At 37.9% G+C, this 17,001-nt stretch overlaps 1 protein-coding gene and 1 non-coding gene across 2 annotated transcripts in view; both read left to right on the top strand.

The window, feature by feature from the left end:
• MAOB (monoamine oxidase B) overlaps window positions 1-17,001 on the top strand; it is a 111,291-nt gene that overhangs the window by 43,609 nt on the left and 50,681 nt on the right. Inside the window, exon 3 of the mRNA XM_061177825.1 lies at window positions 691-828. Coding sequence (XP_061033808.1) covers window positions 691-828 — 138 coding nt within the window. The remainder of the gene's footprint in view (window positions 1-690; window positions 829-17,001) is intronic.
• Window positions 11,201-11,307, top strand: LOC133082823 (U6 spliceosomal RNA). The gene has a single exon (XR_009699039.1). It is a non-coding gene; the product is annotated as a U6 spliceosomal RNA (small nuclear RNA).

Genomic DNA, 17,001 nt, shown 5'->3' with positions numbered 1-17,001 from the left:
AGGAGATAGAGGGGGGAGGGATAAATTAGGAGTTTGGGATTAACAGATACACACTACCATATATAACACAGATAACCAACAAGGACCTACTGTATAGCACAGGGAACTATATTAAACATTTTGTAATAACCTATAATGGAAAAGAATCTGAAAAAGAATATATATATATGTATATATACACATATATACATATATACACATATATGCATATATATATATATATAACTGAATCACTTTGCTACACAGCTGAAACATTGTAAATCAATGAAGAAAAAAAAGAAAAAAGTGGTCATTTCCTTTCTCGCTTTTCCTCTAGCATTAGGTGCCTCAAAATTAGCCTGAAGTGCTAAGTAAAGAGAAATTCATCAGTAATTCACAGCTTACAAATCTAAGCCACTAAAACCCAAAGCACGTTGTGGTATGTATTGAGAATGATGGGGTTCAGAAGTCTCTTGCCTATTTCAAGGTCAATCAATTTTGCTTTACATTAAGGAATGATTCAATAACTGTTAAGTTGCATGACTGAAGTAGAGTTGCTAACGGAATCCAGTTTTCTATGGATACACCTCAAGGTGTGTCTAGAACCTATGAAATGCCAATTTGCTTATTTCAGGACTGTCTTTTTTTTTTATCTTACGAATAACATTTTCACATATATTTATTTTTATTTTTTTTTCCATGGGAAAACAGAACCAAAAAGTTAAATATGTGGACCTTGGAGGATCTTATGTTGGCCCAACTCAGAATCGTATCTTAAGATTATCCAAGGAGCTAGGATTGGAGACCTACAAAGTGAATGAAGTAGAGCGTCTGATTCACCATGTAAAGGTAAGCCTGGACCAGCCTTTGAAGGATTTGAAGATTTCTCTATGGGTGTTTTCCATATATGAATTCCAGATCCTCCCCTCAGACAATCTCCTTCATCCTTGAATGATGCATATGTATTTTATAAGTATATTTCAACCATTCTGAGAATTGTTTTTTTTTTACTGTTATCAAAGGAGAATTCTAAACCTATTTGGGAAGGTTATTGATGAAGTGGTATTGCCCATTTGGTAAAAAGTTTAACAAAACCAATAGAGAAAAAAACATTTGTGATTGATTTATTAAATACCTCTATTAAAATAACTGGGGCTCTTTTATGTGATACAAAAACCTGTGTATAGGTTTACTAATGCTGCCCTAGACTTCACATTATAGAGTATTTGCAATATGTCTAATGTAATATTTTGAAATTTGGTCATCATGTCCTATATATAGGCTAAACTCACTCTCTTTTAGAGATTAACATAAAAGTAAGTCAAGTCTCAAATTCCATCTTTCATGGGGAAGCTCCACTGATCTCCCCCAAATTCCTGTGAGTTTACTGGGTTTCAATTCCCATGATCATTTGTGGCTCATGGTTTTTGCTTCCATGATACTTATGCTCATTCACACTCATGGCCTGTGACTCTCTTCTTTCCTTTGTTCTATGTCAACCTGGGTTCAAATTCATCTCTTTCTCTTGATTTTCTTCGGACCACCCCAAGCATTTGTGTACAGCAAAATTGACTGAAGTTTTGAACAGTGTGGGTAAGGGGTTCAATTGCAAAAACATAAACAACTTAGAATTGAATACTGGACGTTCTAATTCTAATAAGCTCTTCAAACAGTGTGCCCCTGGGGATTTCTCACTGGCCACATTTCTCTGTGGATTCCAGTCTCCCACCATGTTTCTGCCTTTAGACTCTTCTGGCATCTCCCTGACCCTTGTTTTCCCAGCATCATTGTCTTGGTCCACAATGTCACTGATGTTCTCTGACAAGCAAAGAGTCACCTACCCTGGACCCCACTCTGAAGTCCCACGGAAGGACTGGCAGAGGTTTTGAATTTCAGTCTTTCCTCTCTCTTCCTCACTTGCCTCCGTAAGTGGAAGCGAGCAGTATAGAGCCAAGTTCCTCACCAGAAGAAAGCATCCCCTTAGGAGACAGAAGAACTCGCAACAGTCAGTTTTGATATACATAACAGTGTTGACACCTGGATATTATTTGTGGGTGATAATATCAAGAAGGACAAATAATAGACTGTACATTGTGAATCATTTAATAAAACAGGAAATAAACATCTATCTGATTTGGTATAATGCGGGTAACATTTATACATAAATGTTTTGGTTGATGTTCAGATTTTGTTTTATGAGCCTTTTCACCTTGCTTCCCTATTTGTCTAGTGGAAAAAGAGACACATGAATTAGAAATGAAAATGTAGCATGGTGATAGAGTGATTTGTTGAACATCCATCAGCAACACTTAGTAAACATCCTTCATTGCATTCCTTGCTTTTATATGTAGCTCATCTTGACTGATTTCTTCTGTCTTTCTTGTCCTAACATTTAAGACTTGCAGAGACTGAATTCCCAGATCTCTTTTAGGTTTCTCCCGACAAAGGAGATGACTAGAAATTATATTCACTTTTCTGTCTGTGTGTGGGCAGGGTTTCTTGGCAGTCAGGAGCTAAGTTCAGGACATTTTGTTTATCTGGAAATCTTAACGGCCGACATTATGTTCCTTGTTTGAAAGAGATTGCTCATAGTCATCAACTGTGGAAACGATGTAATACTTGAATTTTTCAGAGTGATGACCAAATAATGCTGCTTTCTTAAGCTATTTCGTATAATCCACGTGCAGCTAAGAAAATATAATTAAGCGGTATCTCTGACTTGATACAGAATAAATATATATGCCAACATTGCTTTGTATGAAATTCAAAATAAATGTTATTGCTTTTGAATTATTACAAAAGGAAAGCATGTTTATTGTAAAAATATAATAAGAAAATGTGGTAGAGAAAAACAATTTAAAAACCCCTCCAATAATCCTATCTAGAGAAAATCACTCTAAAATATTCTTTTGGTACCTAGATTTTCATGTTCCTATATTGCTATTTTCTGACTTCTGCTGTACATGCTTGATATACTTACTTACTCTCTAATTAATTCTCATCCTGACACGATTGAAACACTAATGAATTTATGAAACAAAGGGTTTTTTCAGTCTTGATAAGGGTGCTAATTTGACCTCCTTGTGGCTGTATCCAGTGAAGCGCTACATGATAATGAATAACAATAAAGACCTTAGAGCTAAGAAGTCCTCCCCAAACTAAATATTTGTTCTCCACCATCATCCCCTCCATGTCTTTGCTCATATGTCATTTTTCTTATTTTGAACCTGTGAAAAGCATCTCAGATGACTCCATCCATTTCTGGGATTATTGAGCAGAACTCTGATAGCTGATCTGCTACTACACGCCGAAGAATGTAGTTCAGAAAGTTGTCTTCTCTGTCATGGTAGGCAGTACTTGGGCCATTTGGACATTACTCTCTATTACCTGTTTCAATAACTACTGTTCCCAAGTGCAAATACTGTTCCCAAGTGGTTCATGCAAATATCTAGTATATTTCTGCTTTGTTTCTTCAGCGGACCTGCATGTATTTCTCAACCCAAAGCCTGAGAATATCAAGAGTATCAAGTGTGTTACTTCTCATATTGTCAGATCCTGCAATTCAAATCAGCCTGCTCAAGGACTCTGTTTTTTTCAATTTCTTACATGGTCGTTAAAAGAAGACAGAGTTTTATGTGCAGCCTTAATAACATTAAGCTAGGGAATTTGGATATGATGGTTGGAATTGAAACTGGTGAAATGGAGCTACTCACAAAAGGGGGCAGGGGCGTGCTACAGCAGCCCATGATAGGATAGCTATCCAAAGGAAGGGTGTGTTTCCCAAGAAACGAGGACTCCCAGTATCACCAGTTCTCTGATAGTTCTGGAAGAAATGGTCTGTTGACAGATGGGACGTGCTCATGCTGGGCCCATAACAAGCATGCATCAACCCCTGGTGTGCTGTGATGTGCAGGGCGTTTTGCTGTCTGCCTCTGATCTGCCAGAAATGTTTCCATCTACTGAGTGGCATTCATTTTTAGTACTACAGTAGATCTGTCTTATGTCGCTAAAATGTGGTTTTCCAAAACCTTGTTTGTGATTCAGAGACGTGATACCAAGCTATATTGGGATTTAATTATCAGTGGGAAAAGTGATCACTTCAGCTCAAATCTATATAATTTAGAAGGTGTTTTCTGCACTTCTCAAATCAGTGATGCAGTCCTTCCTGCGTAACAATTATTGTGAAACATCTACGGAAGTTTTTAATCTGTTTCACAAATCGTCATGCTAATTTCTGCTAGGATAGTTTAGAAGGCAGCTGTTTACATGTCTTGAAAGTGACTTGTGAAAAATGTTCCGTTTTAGGGACTATCTCATAATTAAAAAGAAAAAGATAAAAAATATAAACCTCTTAAGGGATCTTGCTGTATTTTAATTTGTGCCTCTTCCTCCTTCATCGTGTGTGTGTGTGTGAGAGAGAGAGAGTGTGTGTTTGCATGTTCACATGTGTGGTTGTTTTGTTGTTGCTTGTTTTTTGTTCTTTGGGGTTCTTACTTTGAAGGAGTTGGAGAAAATTCTGAAGTTTGGTACAATTTAGGCTATTGGCAAATAGAGTTCCTCTGTCTCAGAAGCTTTTATAAGTCTGGAATTTGGAACTAGTGTCTAGTTAAAGTATGCATGAAACTGCTTTAGGCCCAAAAGCTTAACTGTTAGGAGTTTGGTGAATGTAAAGATGTAGCGTGACTTAAACTTAAGAGCCCAACTTCACACTGATCATCATTTCCAAATTTCAGCTATGGGGAGAAACTGAGAAAAAAAGAAAAATGCTCTGGTCTTAGTCTACTTCCCAACGAGCTCGCTGTCAAAGTCCCTTTTGTGTTGTATGTGGTCAACCTCAGTGCTTGAAGAGGCCTATGGATGAGGAGCCATCTCTCAAATATCTTGCCTACTGCTTGTTGCTACAACTGCTATTCAAACAGCCTCACGGAGCAGGCGCCATATGGCAGAGCCCCTCAGTTTGGTGAGAACTCTGAAAGCCAGTGGAAAATACAGTAAAAAAAAAAAAAAGCACATGAAAGCGTACAGCGGAAACTAGATCTCTCATGATAAGATCAGTTGAGTGATCTGCTTGGAAGAGATCACTGTCTCTCAGTGTTGGGGAACAGCAACAAAAGTAGAGGCGAAATGTTGAAAAAGAAAATATTCAAATTTTAATTGCATTTGGCGAACGGAAACCGTCCTATGGTGCGGGACCTCAGCATCTCCCAGAAATCAGCAGACCGGGAGTGCCCAGTCCTCTTCAGACTCTTAGTATCCCCTTCTGCATGCCTCTCCCTCCAATCCTATTAATCCAGAGAAGCCTGGATCAAAGTCCAGGGTGTACTTGCTTCTCTCACGATGACAGAAGAATCCAGAAACAGGTTAGACAAAATCTTGTATTTCATCCAGGAACAGCTGCCCCTTTCACATGAATGTCACACATGCCACACAGAGCTCACTGGTTCCGAGAGTCTGCCCGAGCTGAGATGGGCTTCCTGAACCTTCTCTTCCACACCCACCCCCTTTCCATTTCATTTATTTGTTGGAAACATATATGTCTTATCATCACGGGAGATTTTTCCCCCCAGTTGTGTAGAATAGTCACTTCCTCTTCAGCAAGTGAAACCCATTTGTTTAGTGATCATTATGAAGCTTGTGTTAGTTATTCTGGAAACCAAAGTACTCATTTGTGTTCTTTAGAAAACACAGACAGATTTTCGGCATGTAATAATTTGCTGAAAATGATGCTTTCAATGGCTGGATGTGGAGCGATATTAGGGGATATGAGATGAACTTATTCTAAGCCTTCAAGATTTCCTTTTAGAATTTAAAATATGATAAAATCAGTAAACATATTCTCTTGTGTACAAATACACACGCACACACATCTAGATAAACTTAACAAAAACTAGAGTTGTGGGTAACACAGAGTTAGTTTTAAATTATACTGGAGGTGGAGGGTAGAGGATGTATCGAGTTCAGTTATGATGGTGAAATTCATGAAAGGAAACAAGCCTGTAGCTTAAATCCTGAGTGAAATGTTATATGACATCTATACGATGTCATCATGGGGTATGGCCAAGTAGTCCAAAGGAGATGCAGTGACATGGGCCCAGCTCATCAGAGGATGGTGACTAATAAAGGTGATCATGTAACAGGTGAAAGCTTCAGCAGCCTGTAGGGATTGGCAGGAAGTACAAGATGGCCTAAAATGTGTTAGCCTACCTTGCCACACCCTCACAGAGCCCATGCCTTTCTATTGGCCTCTGCTACAACCAGTAGATAATAACAATGGTAACGTTACTCTGGTATGGACATCTAGAACCTTCCAAGTGCTCTCACACTTATGTCTTATTTGGACCTCACAAACGTGAGTCCCAAATAACTGGAAGTTATTTGGCTGTGAACTAGAAGCTTTGTTCCCATTTAACAGGTAAGAATGTAAAGGCTAAAGAGATTAATTGCATATGGCAGGAAGCGATGGAGTCAGAGCATGAACTGAGGCGCCAAGAATACACAAGCTCTTTGTGAAGAGCTTGCTGTCCTCTGGATGGGAGGGTTTCTGTCATTTCCTACCGAGCCCCAGCACCTAGCTTGCCCCCCCTCCTTCCTGCCAAACTTACCCTCTCACATCTTGGAAAAACCCTGTTAAAGATCCACCTTTCCTTAAAATGTTCTGCAATTGACTCCAGTTATTCCACTGACTCCTTCCCAAGTCCTGTCTCCTCCTCACTTTCTTGATCACATTTTGTAATTTACAGTTACTTGTACTTTAAGATTATGCACCACACACACACAACATATTTCGTTTATATTTGACTTTCTTGGATTCTTTTTTTTATACTTTCACATAAAGAAGGTTTTTAGGTTTGCCTTTTCACTTATAAATATTTCACAAGTATTTTCTAATGTCATTAAAAGTTCTCTGTAGATACGATTTTAATATTCTGTCACAAGAACATTCTGTAATATGGTGGATATTTTGCCAATCGGTTACTGTTAAGCTTCTACACTCTATTCAAGTTGTCTAACATGTAATGCACATCTAATACAGGTGACTACTGTGCAGGGCACAGGGCTGTTATTGAATTTGAGACAATTTGGGGTGAAGTCGGTGTGGGATTTGTGGGATCAAAGATTTTTCTTTTAATATGAAAAGAAATAAACAACAAAAAAAGGAAAAATGACTAAATAAAATAAAGCAAAAAAAAAAAATCCCATGGCACAATTAAACCAGGAAAAGACAGCAGCCATAGATCATAAAATTTGAGAATTGATGACAAGAAAGGGTTTCCAATCCTGGCTCTTCAATCCCAGAGCTACACCATTGCTGAAAGCAAACATGTTACAAAGTAAAAAATCACTAACAACTCCAACAGTTTCTCTTAGAGCTTCAAGGTTGGTAAGTACTTGGTCTGCCTTTCCCAATCATCCAGGCGACAGTTTTGCCAGTGCTTTACCACTTTCTCTACCTTTCAATCCTGTGCCATTTCTTTTCTGGGCACCTGCATCCTGCCCACTAAGCTAATGGCACACAATTTAAAATTTTGTCCTAGCATCACTCCACTTCAAGGTATCATCAAATGATGATTCCAAATAAAGAACTCAGGAATGGAGCAGCTTGGATGAAATTGGCGCTAAACATTAAATACATTTAAATAAAGATTTAAACAAAGAATTGGAAGAATTACGACTCTAGTAAAGAATGTACTACAGACCTTTTTTTTAAAAAGTTTTTATATGGTAAAAAATTATATAATCTATAAAATCAGAATGTGGAGAAGGTGAGAAGGGAAGAGGTATAAGAAAGGTGAGGGCTACTGAAATCTTCCTTCATAGCGTGAAATCAGTATATACCAAAATTATACTTGTAGCTAATAAAAAAACAAAGGCTCAAATCTCTTAATGATTTTTATGATCTTTTGACTTTATGCTACAGGGCTCTTTCTCTTGGGTTATGCAACATTTATTTGAAGTTTAGCTCTTCCTTCAGTTCCTTCAGTTTATGTTTCTTCCATTAAATTTAAGTACATTTATGTCAGTGAAAACAACAAATATGATTTGATTCTCAGATACTCGTATTTCTTTCTTTGCCCTTTCTTTCCTCCTTCCTTTCTTCCTTTTTTGTTTCCTTCCTCTTTCTCTCAGTCATCCATTCGTTCGCTTGTCCATCCATATCAACCATCCATCCATCCAGCCAGCCAGCCAGCCATCTTTCTATATTGTAGATGCTTACACAGAAGTCTGGAATGTAATGTTATAGCTATTTTTTTAACCTGAATGGTACGATTTGAGGTAATTTGTTGCCTTCTTCATTGTATTTTTGAGTACTGCTTGAACTTTTTATGAAGAGCTCCTCTCATTTTTATTTTAAAAAATGCAATTAGAAAAAGACACTACTTTTTTCATATTCTTTTCCATTATAGTTTATAACAAGATATTGAATATAGTTTCCTGTGCTATACAGTAGGACCTTGTTGGTTATCTATTTTGTATATAGTAATGTGTATCTGCTAATCCCAAACTCCTAATTTATCCCTCTCCACCCCTTTCCCCTTAAGTAACGATAAGTTTGTTTTCTACGCACAGACTCTACTTTTGATAGTTTATGGTCTATGAGAAGAGGTTAGGCCCAGTGTTTCCAGCAGATATCTGTGATTCTCACCTGCCTAGGCAGCAGTCTCCTGGGTGACATATCTATTAACAATAACCAAACTGCTTCCAGCCAGGCTTAGTGACTGAGCTTTGACCCTTTGAATGTAGACAGTCTAGATCCCAAAGCAGCTGTTTGAATGCAAACTCTCAGACTCTTATCCTGGTATTACTGGACCACAGAATTTTCGCAGTGTCTGCTACAGACGCGCGCACACACACACACACACACACACACACTTCATCATTGACTTTTTTTGTGACCTTGGCCATGTTATTTATGCTTTTGTACCTTGATTTCTCCATTTGCAAAAGATGGACATTTGTACCTGTCCTGCTGAGTGCTTTGAGATTTTAAAGAGAAAGAGAACAGAAGACACTGATTAACATTATTTTCACCAAGAAGCCTGCTGTGATACACTGAAGATACTAAGGATGTTTTGATAGAGCTTGTTTCCTTTCCTTTTGAAAACAAACTTTTCTAATAGGCTCTGAGGAGCCTTACTACCAAGTAAAAATTTAAATGGTGAGACACCAGATAGGATAAAGCTTTACAAATTCTTTTCAAAAGAGAACCAGGCCAATAAACTCATCCTGAAAATATTTTCATGGGCTCCTTACACACTGAAATATAACTTCTCACTTTAAAATCCAGTCTTCTCTTCTTTATTTATTTCCCATATTACTAATAGGCTAGGACATCAGCATTTGGCTCCATCTAGACTCACATGCCCAGACGGAGTAAACAGATAATAAAAAAGAGAAATTAAAATCCCCTTTTTTAGTTGTGTTACCTTCTAAGTTTCCTTCCGCTCCACTCTTCAGATCCTGGCATATGGGACCATGTTTATTATTTGGCCCAATTGAGACCCTTTCCTTTGGGTTACTAAGTGGCTTTCCTTTGGGTTACTAAGTGCTGATGGTCTTGTAGAGCTGTCAGGAGACAGTGGGCATGTCAGAGTTTACTAATCCCTAAATAACCTAAGTTCAGAGACTCAAAATACATTAATTTTCCCCCTTTTGACAAATATGTGAAATCTGGACTACTCATTAAAATAGCTTAAAGCAGCACTCTCCAGTAGAAATATAAGATGTGCCACATATGCCATTTAAAGTTTTCTAGTAACCATATTGAAAAGAAGAAAGAGGTGAAATTAATTTTAAGAATATGTTTTATTTAATCCAGGATATCCAAAATATTATTATCTGAACTTGTAGTCAATATAAAACATTATTTAATAAGATATTTTACATTCTTGTTTTGTATTAAGCTTCTGAAATTTGGTGTGTATTTTATACTTACAACACGTCTTAATTTGGACTCGCCCCATATAAGCACTCTGTAGCCACATATGACTAGTGGCTACTATATGGGACAGCAGAGGCCTAGAAAGTTAGCAAATGCTATGGATTTCTGCAAATGTTTCTAATCCATCTTCAGTTTTTTAACCTGTCTAAAACATATGTCTAGATCTTATAACATAAACCCTACATTATGGCATAGATTAATTCTACTTATTCTAGCAACTCCAAATATATGGCATGACAAAGAACTTGGAAGTAAACAAAGAGTGAAACTCCTTATGTGCCTATTGCTTCCTAAGGGCAAACCAGCTTAGAATCCCTTTTTAAAAACTCTCCTAGGTGCCCAGGAAAATGCCGTGTCCCTGAGATTTTCATGCATAAGGCAGCGAGCAAGTTGGAACTAAACGAGGTCGAGGTGGTCAGAGATACTGCCAGAGAGTGCTTTGGACACTTCTCAAAACCTTGAAGGACATTGCTAAATAAATTTAACGGACTAACTGCATGGAGAGCATAAATACTTTTTGTATGATGGCATTACCTTAATATTATTTTAATAAAGTTTAAAAATTGTCCCTGACTATGACTGACACTGGAGAAACCACAGAACTGGCCCAAAGTGTTATAAAAGATTATTGGCTTAAAATATAGTTAAGGAAGATTCCCACAAGTAATGAGTTGTAGAGACGATAAGGCTATAGTTCAGTGGAAGATGTGTATTTATTCATTTCATCTTTTAGCACACATGCTCCATGCAAAACTCTGAGGAAAAGGACTGCAAAGTGACCTGGAGCCTTTTACTTCTGACATTTGCTGTTTCCTCTTTTTTAAGTTGGCAAATGTTAAGGGCAGCTGCTACAGACAGCATCTAGTCATGTGCAAACCAAGAAAAAATAAATCACCATTCATAACCACCTATAGTTCAGGCTCTCACATTGAACCAAACACACATGTGCATTGTGGTTCCTGGAAACTCAGTTCAAAATTGAATTTAATAGCAACAACAATAGCCAACACCGTTTGAGATTTAAATATGTGCAAAGCACCAGTCTAAGCATTTGATATGCATTATCTCAATCCTCAGAAAAGCTTGATGGCCATTATTATCTCTTATTTACAAATGAGGGCACTGAAGCACAAGGTATTTGGGTGATTTGCTCAAGATCCCTCAGTTGGTACGTGATGGGGTGAGGACTCCAGCTCTGACCCACCTCACTCCAGAGTTTGGGTACTTGGCTTCTCAGCTGAGCTGCTGACCGACACAGAAATCGTACATAAGAGTTGGGGGGTGCTCGCTTCGGCAGCACATGTACTAAAATTGGAACGATACAGAGAAGATTAGCATGGCCCCTGCGCAAGGATGACACGCAAATTCGTGAAGCGTTCCATATTTTTATGAGTAAATGTTCTTTGTGCAACAATTCGGTCTTTACTTAACCCGCCCTAATGTTTTTCGGCCTGATGGGAATTAGTGCAGAGAAGCCATATCACCATAGAAGGCAACTACTACTTAATGTATGGACTGAGCAATCAGAGTCTGTGGCGATAACATTGCTGAAAATGCACTGCATTTATTTTTCTAAAGTAACAAATTTGGTTTTTTTTAAAACCATTAAAATCAAAAAAAAAAAAGAGTTGGGGGAAGTCTCAAGAAAAACAAGGAAAAGGGTAAGGGTGCTGAGAACTGAACTGTGGACTCAACCCTCTTCTTTCTGCTCAGGTTCTTGCCCCCTAACACTACCTTTCTTCTGTCTTATGCCTCATTGCTAATTTTTTTTATCCCCATTTGACCTCCTGAGACCCACCTGATCTCCTAGTGGCATTAGGAGCCCACGGAGGCCACTGACATGAACTTTCCATTTGGTTAAATCAGGGGCTATTGAGAGACATTGAACCATCTCATTTCATTCTTAATCCAGGAATTTTAAAAAGTATTAAAGCTGCTCATTTCTGGTAAGACTGCTGGAACTCTGTTATATCAGATCAATGTGAGAGTAGACAGCCATACACGTATCTCACATTCATTTCATTTTCCCACTGCAAACTGTAAACATAATATAGTTAGAAGAAGCATTGCTTTATGTACAACTTCATGCTTAGGCAGAAAAGAGAAGATAAAGCAATGTATTTAAGGGTGAGCTATGTAGAGTAGATGTTTTGGCAGTTGAAGGGGGTCATTATGATACCTAATGACATTGATCCTTTGGATTAGAAAGGATGAGAGTCCATCTGAAGACAACATGTTATTTTAAGCTGCTACCTCTCTTTCTAAGGCCAGTGTAGTTATGCTGCTGCTATTTTAGGGACCTCATATTTCTCCATTGTTACTTCTAGGCATTTCTCCCAGATCATTCTTGACATCTTGTCTATATATCCAGGCTGGCTTCTTGACTGTAGAACCCTGGGAGAAAAAAAAGCAATAAAAAATAAATTAGAAGAATGAATGAAACTAAAGTTTTATTATGGCCTACAAGTACCTACATGATAGCCCCTTCCAACCTCCTGACCCAGCCCACCCTAGTCCAGGCACTCTGGCTTCTAGTGTGTCAAGTTTATTCCTATTCCAGGGCTTTTTCACTTTGAAACATTAAAAATGGCCACATACAGAATCTAAAATAATGATACAATTGAACTTACTTACAAAACAGAAACAGACTCACAGCCTTCAAAAACAAATTTATGGTTACCAAAGGGGAAATGTGGGGGGAGAGATAAATTAGGAGGTTGGGATTAACATACACACTACTATATATAAAGTAGATAAACAACAAGGTCCTACTGTATAGCACGGGGAACTCTACTCAATATCTTGTAATAACCTATAATGGAAAAGAATCTGAAAAAGAATATATATATATATATCTGAATCACTTTGCTATACACCTGAAACTAACACAACATTGTAAATTAACTATACTTCAATTTTTAAAAAGTTAAAAAAAAAGATGGCTAGATGTTCTTTGACACCCCTCCTATGGGAAGGGAGAGGGGGGTTCTATGCCCCCTCCTATTGGGAGGGCTCTGTAGCTGATTTGACCAGTAGAATATGATGGAAGTGATGCTGTTCCAGTGTCGGGGCCCAGGCCTTAAGAAACTGGCAAATCCACTTCTCTCTTGGAATAGGCACTCTTGGAGCTTTGAGTTACATCATGTATGAAGTCCAAATACCCTGAGACCACCATACTGGAGAAGCCACATATACTTACTCTGGTCTCCTGTCCCAGCTGAATCCAGCCTTCCAGCCTTACCTATCAAGGCACTAGACTTGGCAATGAAGTTGTCTTGGACGTCCAGCACAGTCGAGCCTTCAAATGACTCCAGCTCCAGCCTCTCTCTGATACAGCCACACTAGTAACCTCAAGCAAGAACTGCCCAGCTGAGCCCAGTCAAGCCATAGAACTATAAGAGATAATAATAGGCTAATGTTTTAAGACATGGACTATTTCTTTATGCATCAATAGATAATCAAAACACACTTGCTATTTCTTCCATTTGGAATGCTCTTTCTCAGGTCTCAACTCAAGTATCCCCTCCTCAGAGGCACCTTCCCTGATAACCCCACCTTAAGGAGTAGCCTCTTCCACCCCACCTAATATTCTCTGTCCCTAATTTATCCCTTCCCTGCTTTATTGTTTTTTCAATGCACTTACACATGCTTAACATAATATCATATATGTATTCGTTTTTCGTATGCCTGCTCCTGGTAGAATGTAAGCTCCATGAAGGCAGAAGTTTGTTTCTATTTTGTCCTCTGAGGTACCGCCAACACTTGGATGAGGACCTGGTGCATAGCAGGCTTTAGGTAAATGTTTTTTTGCCTGAATGACTGAAAGAATGGGTCTTTGCCCCTATGTGAGCCTGTCCCTTTTAGAGTACAATTGGGCGGACTTTGATTTGGTATTGTTCTTAGGGGCAAAAGTGAAATATTTTAGTCACAAGTAATCTAGTCTTACAGATAACAAGTGCCTACCTCATCTGATATCAAGAAACCACGAGACCCCCGCCCCCATCTCAACACGTACACCACCAGCTTCCACCAAAATTCCACAACTGAAGACTACTTTCTTTGTCCACAATTAAGTTACAAATACACTTACAAATACAGAGGTAAACAAAACAAATCCTTGCCCTGATGGAGCTTACGTGTTAGCTGTGTAGGACCAGGAGTAAACAAAAAAAAATAGAGAGATATATATTTCTATATTTTCAAAATATAGAAAACCCAACTTATATACCGAAAATAAAATTGGAATTAGCCATGTTTGATTTTATATTGCTTTTAACTTGCAGTAACTGACACAATCAAGAAATATGATAAAGTGCAAAATAAAAAAGGGTGTAAAATATGGATTTTCTTACAAATGAAGTTAATTTAGATGTACCAAAAATTCATATATTCTTCTGTATGAAACTTTAAAAAAAATGCTCATTTTAAATTTAACACTCTCAGCTCTAATGGGTATATGAGTTGATTTTCAAATGTATTTTAGAGTTAAAAATCGGTTAACCACCAAGTTGTGGAATTATGCAAAACGCTTTGGCTTTTAAAATCTGTGACTTTTCCCACGTCAAGATTTAATAATTTCTACAAAGGCTTTAAACTTTTTAACCAGATCTGCTAAATCTCCCATATACATTAAAGCGATGTGTAATAAAACATCTGCTCAGCCATATTTGAAAAAATATATATATATATACACACACATATATATATGTTATCGGAAAGTCCCAAGTGTTACAAAGAATGGGAGGTGTGGGGATGTGAGAGAGCGGGATCCAATATCAAATAGAATAGTCAGGTAGAGCCTCACTGAGGAGGTGACAGTCTAACAAAACCTAACTCTCATCTGTAGAGTTTGCATGGTGTAAATACTTCACTGTGGCTCAGGTCAGCCTACCAACTTATCATTAATTAATACAGAGTTGGGAAGAGAGGAGCACAGTCAGTTCTCCTGAGTCAGCATTCACAAGCCCCAGCGCCACACTGGAAGGTCAGAGGACCTATAGGCAGTTATAAGAACATTGACTTTTACTCTGGTCATATGGGAATCCATTGGAAGATTTTAAGTAGGGAAGTAACGTGATCTGACTTTTGTTTTAAAAGTTACATTCTACAGAAGTTCACTCATGAGCAAATAGATACTCTGTGTGTGTATGTGTGTGTACGTATGTGTAGCCACACACGTACATATACGCACGTGAGCACATGGTTATATGTATATTTCTTCTTCATAGATGTTAGTTCCCCAACCACCACTCTGCTCTTGCTTTTGGGTAGATACAAAAGAAGAATTCACATCCTTTCCTGCGAAGGTCTGATCCTCTTTCTTCATTGAGGCATTTAACCAAGAGCCTGCTGAAATAAAAATGCCATACATTATCATGGCTTTTAAGAATATGTTGCTTATTCACCCTTAGAGCTTCTCATAAAAGTGAAATCAGGCACACATTGTGAAGCCTTAAGTTGTAGTCACAATTAGTTATATTACTTCATTTCATTAATTGGTGATGAAAGTATTCGTAGGATTCTGCTCTGTCCTCCAACTCTGAGGCTCATAGCATTCTATCCAAATGGATTTATGTACATTTAGGAAACATAAGGGTTGTCAGCAGACATTCAATAACTTTGAAGGGGAACATTTTGAAACTATACTTTGGCCAGTCTTCATTTCTCATTTCTATGGTCACGTTTAAATTTACTTTTGGTCACCGTAAATTAGCTAGCGCCCTGTGGGCTGCTTTGGAATTTAAAGCAATCATATGAGACAATATCCCTGAATGGAATTTTACAGTTGAAGCTATGCATAAGAATGGTGTTAGAGGTATTTTAGGAACCTTCTAAGTTAATAGATTAATTTCGAGTGAGTCTAAATGATACAGATCAAAGGAAGAGAAAATACTTGTATGGTGACAGGCTTCCTGAGCATAAATACTTAGGCTTGAAGATGGAAAAAGTGAGATGGCTGAAAATAATGTCCAGAAGAAGAAAGAGGTAAATGCTTATAAATTTCACAGAAGACATGAATATATCTTAAATACAATACATCTTAAAGAGTGTCTCTCCTAGCTATGAGAGAAACAGCCTTTGTCTCAGTGGTCTTTTGCTAATATCTTCCACCAACTTGAAGATGTGTTGGCATTATTATATTAAAGTTCCTCATAGCCTTGAAAATATATTTTGGGGGAAAAGTCAAAGATAAAACAACCAGCCCATCTGTAATAATATAAAGATTGGGATCACATAGGTTTAGAACCCAGAGGACCTGGATTTGAATTTCTGACTCACTACTTATTAGCTGTGTGATTTGAGGCAAGTTTCTTAACCTCTCTGAGCCTCTATTTCTTAATCTAAAAAATGAAGATAATGATAACACCTTCCTCGTAGGGTTGTTGAGAAAGAGAGAAATGAATTAAATATGTAAATTCCTTGAAAGAATCCCTGGTACACAGCAAACGTACAGAAGGTGCTAGCCATGATGATGTTGATGATGATGGTGGTGGTGATGGTGGTGGTGATGGGGATGATGGTAATTATGATGTTTGCCTATCACAATCCTTATTTCTCTTAGCCACCTTCTTCTTGCTCATGACTTCTCCTTTGCAGTGGTGGGGTTTTTTTTTAAGCATATGGGTGTCGATCAAAAGTACCCCTTAAGTGAATTTCTTTGAAAACTCTTTCTTCCTGAAATGAATTGTTTCAAATAAGCAGATGCCTCTGGGATATTCCTTTCATCTCAGTCCAGCTGGTAAAGTTTGAATTTCCTTAAAGTGTCTTCAGAGTGTATGTAAAATTCACAAGTTGCCTCTTTGCCAGACTTGCCTCTTTCTTCATCTGAATCTCACTCCAGGTTTCTCCTGCCAGGTCTCTTCTCTGCTAGACTCCAGAATGTTTTTCTAATTAGGATCTGCTCAGCATCCTTCTTACTGCCTCAACAAGTGACTCCCTCAAATCAACACTGTTCTGCCACCAGGGATTAATGTTCATAGCAGCAAAGCTCATTTGGGGGCCAAGGCAACCTTTCTATTTATGCATAAAGTCTCTTTTGATTTATTCCAAAGTGGAGTTTGTATTTCAAAGCATTGAATTTG

The sequence above is a fragment of the Eubalaena glacialis genome, chromosome X, assembly GCF_028564815.1.
Source record: "Eubalaena glacialis isolate mEubGla1 chromosome X, mEubGla1.1.hap2.+ XY, whole genome shotgun sequence".
Lineage (NCBI taxonomy): Eukaryota > Metazoa > Chordata > Mammalia > Artiodactyla > Balaenidae > Eubalaena > Eubalaena glacialis.
The sequence above is the reverse complement of the archived record's forward strand: the minus strand, read 5'-3'. Positions and strand labels throughout refer to the sequence as shown.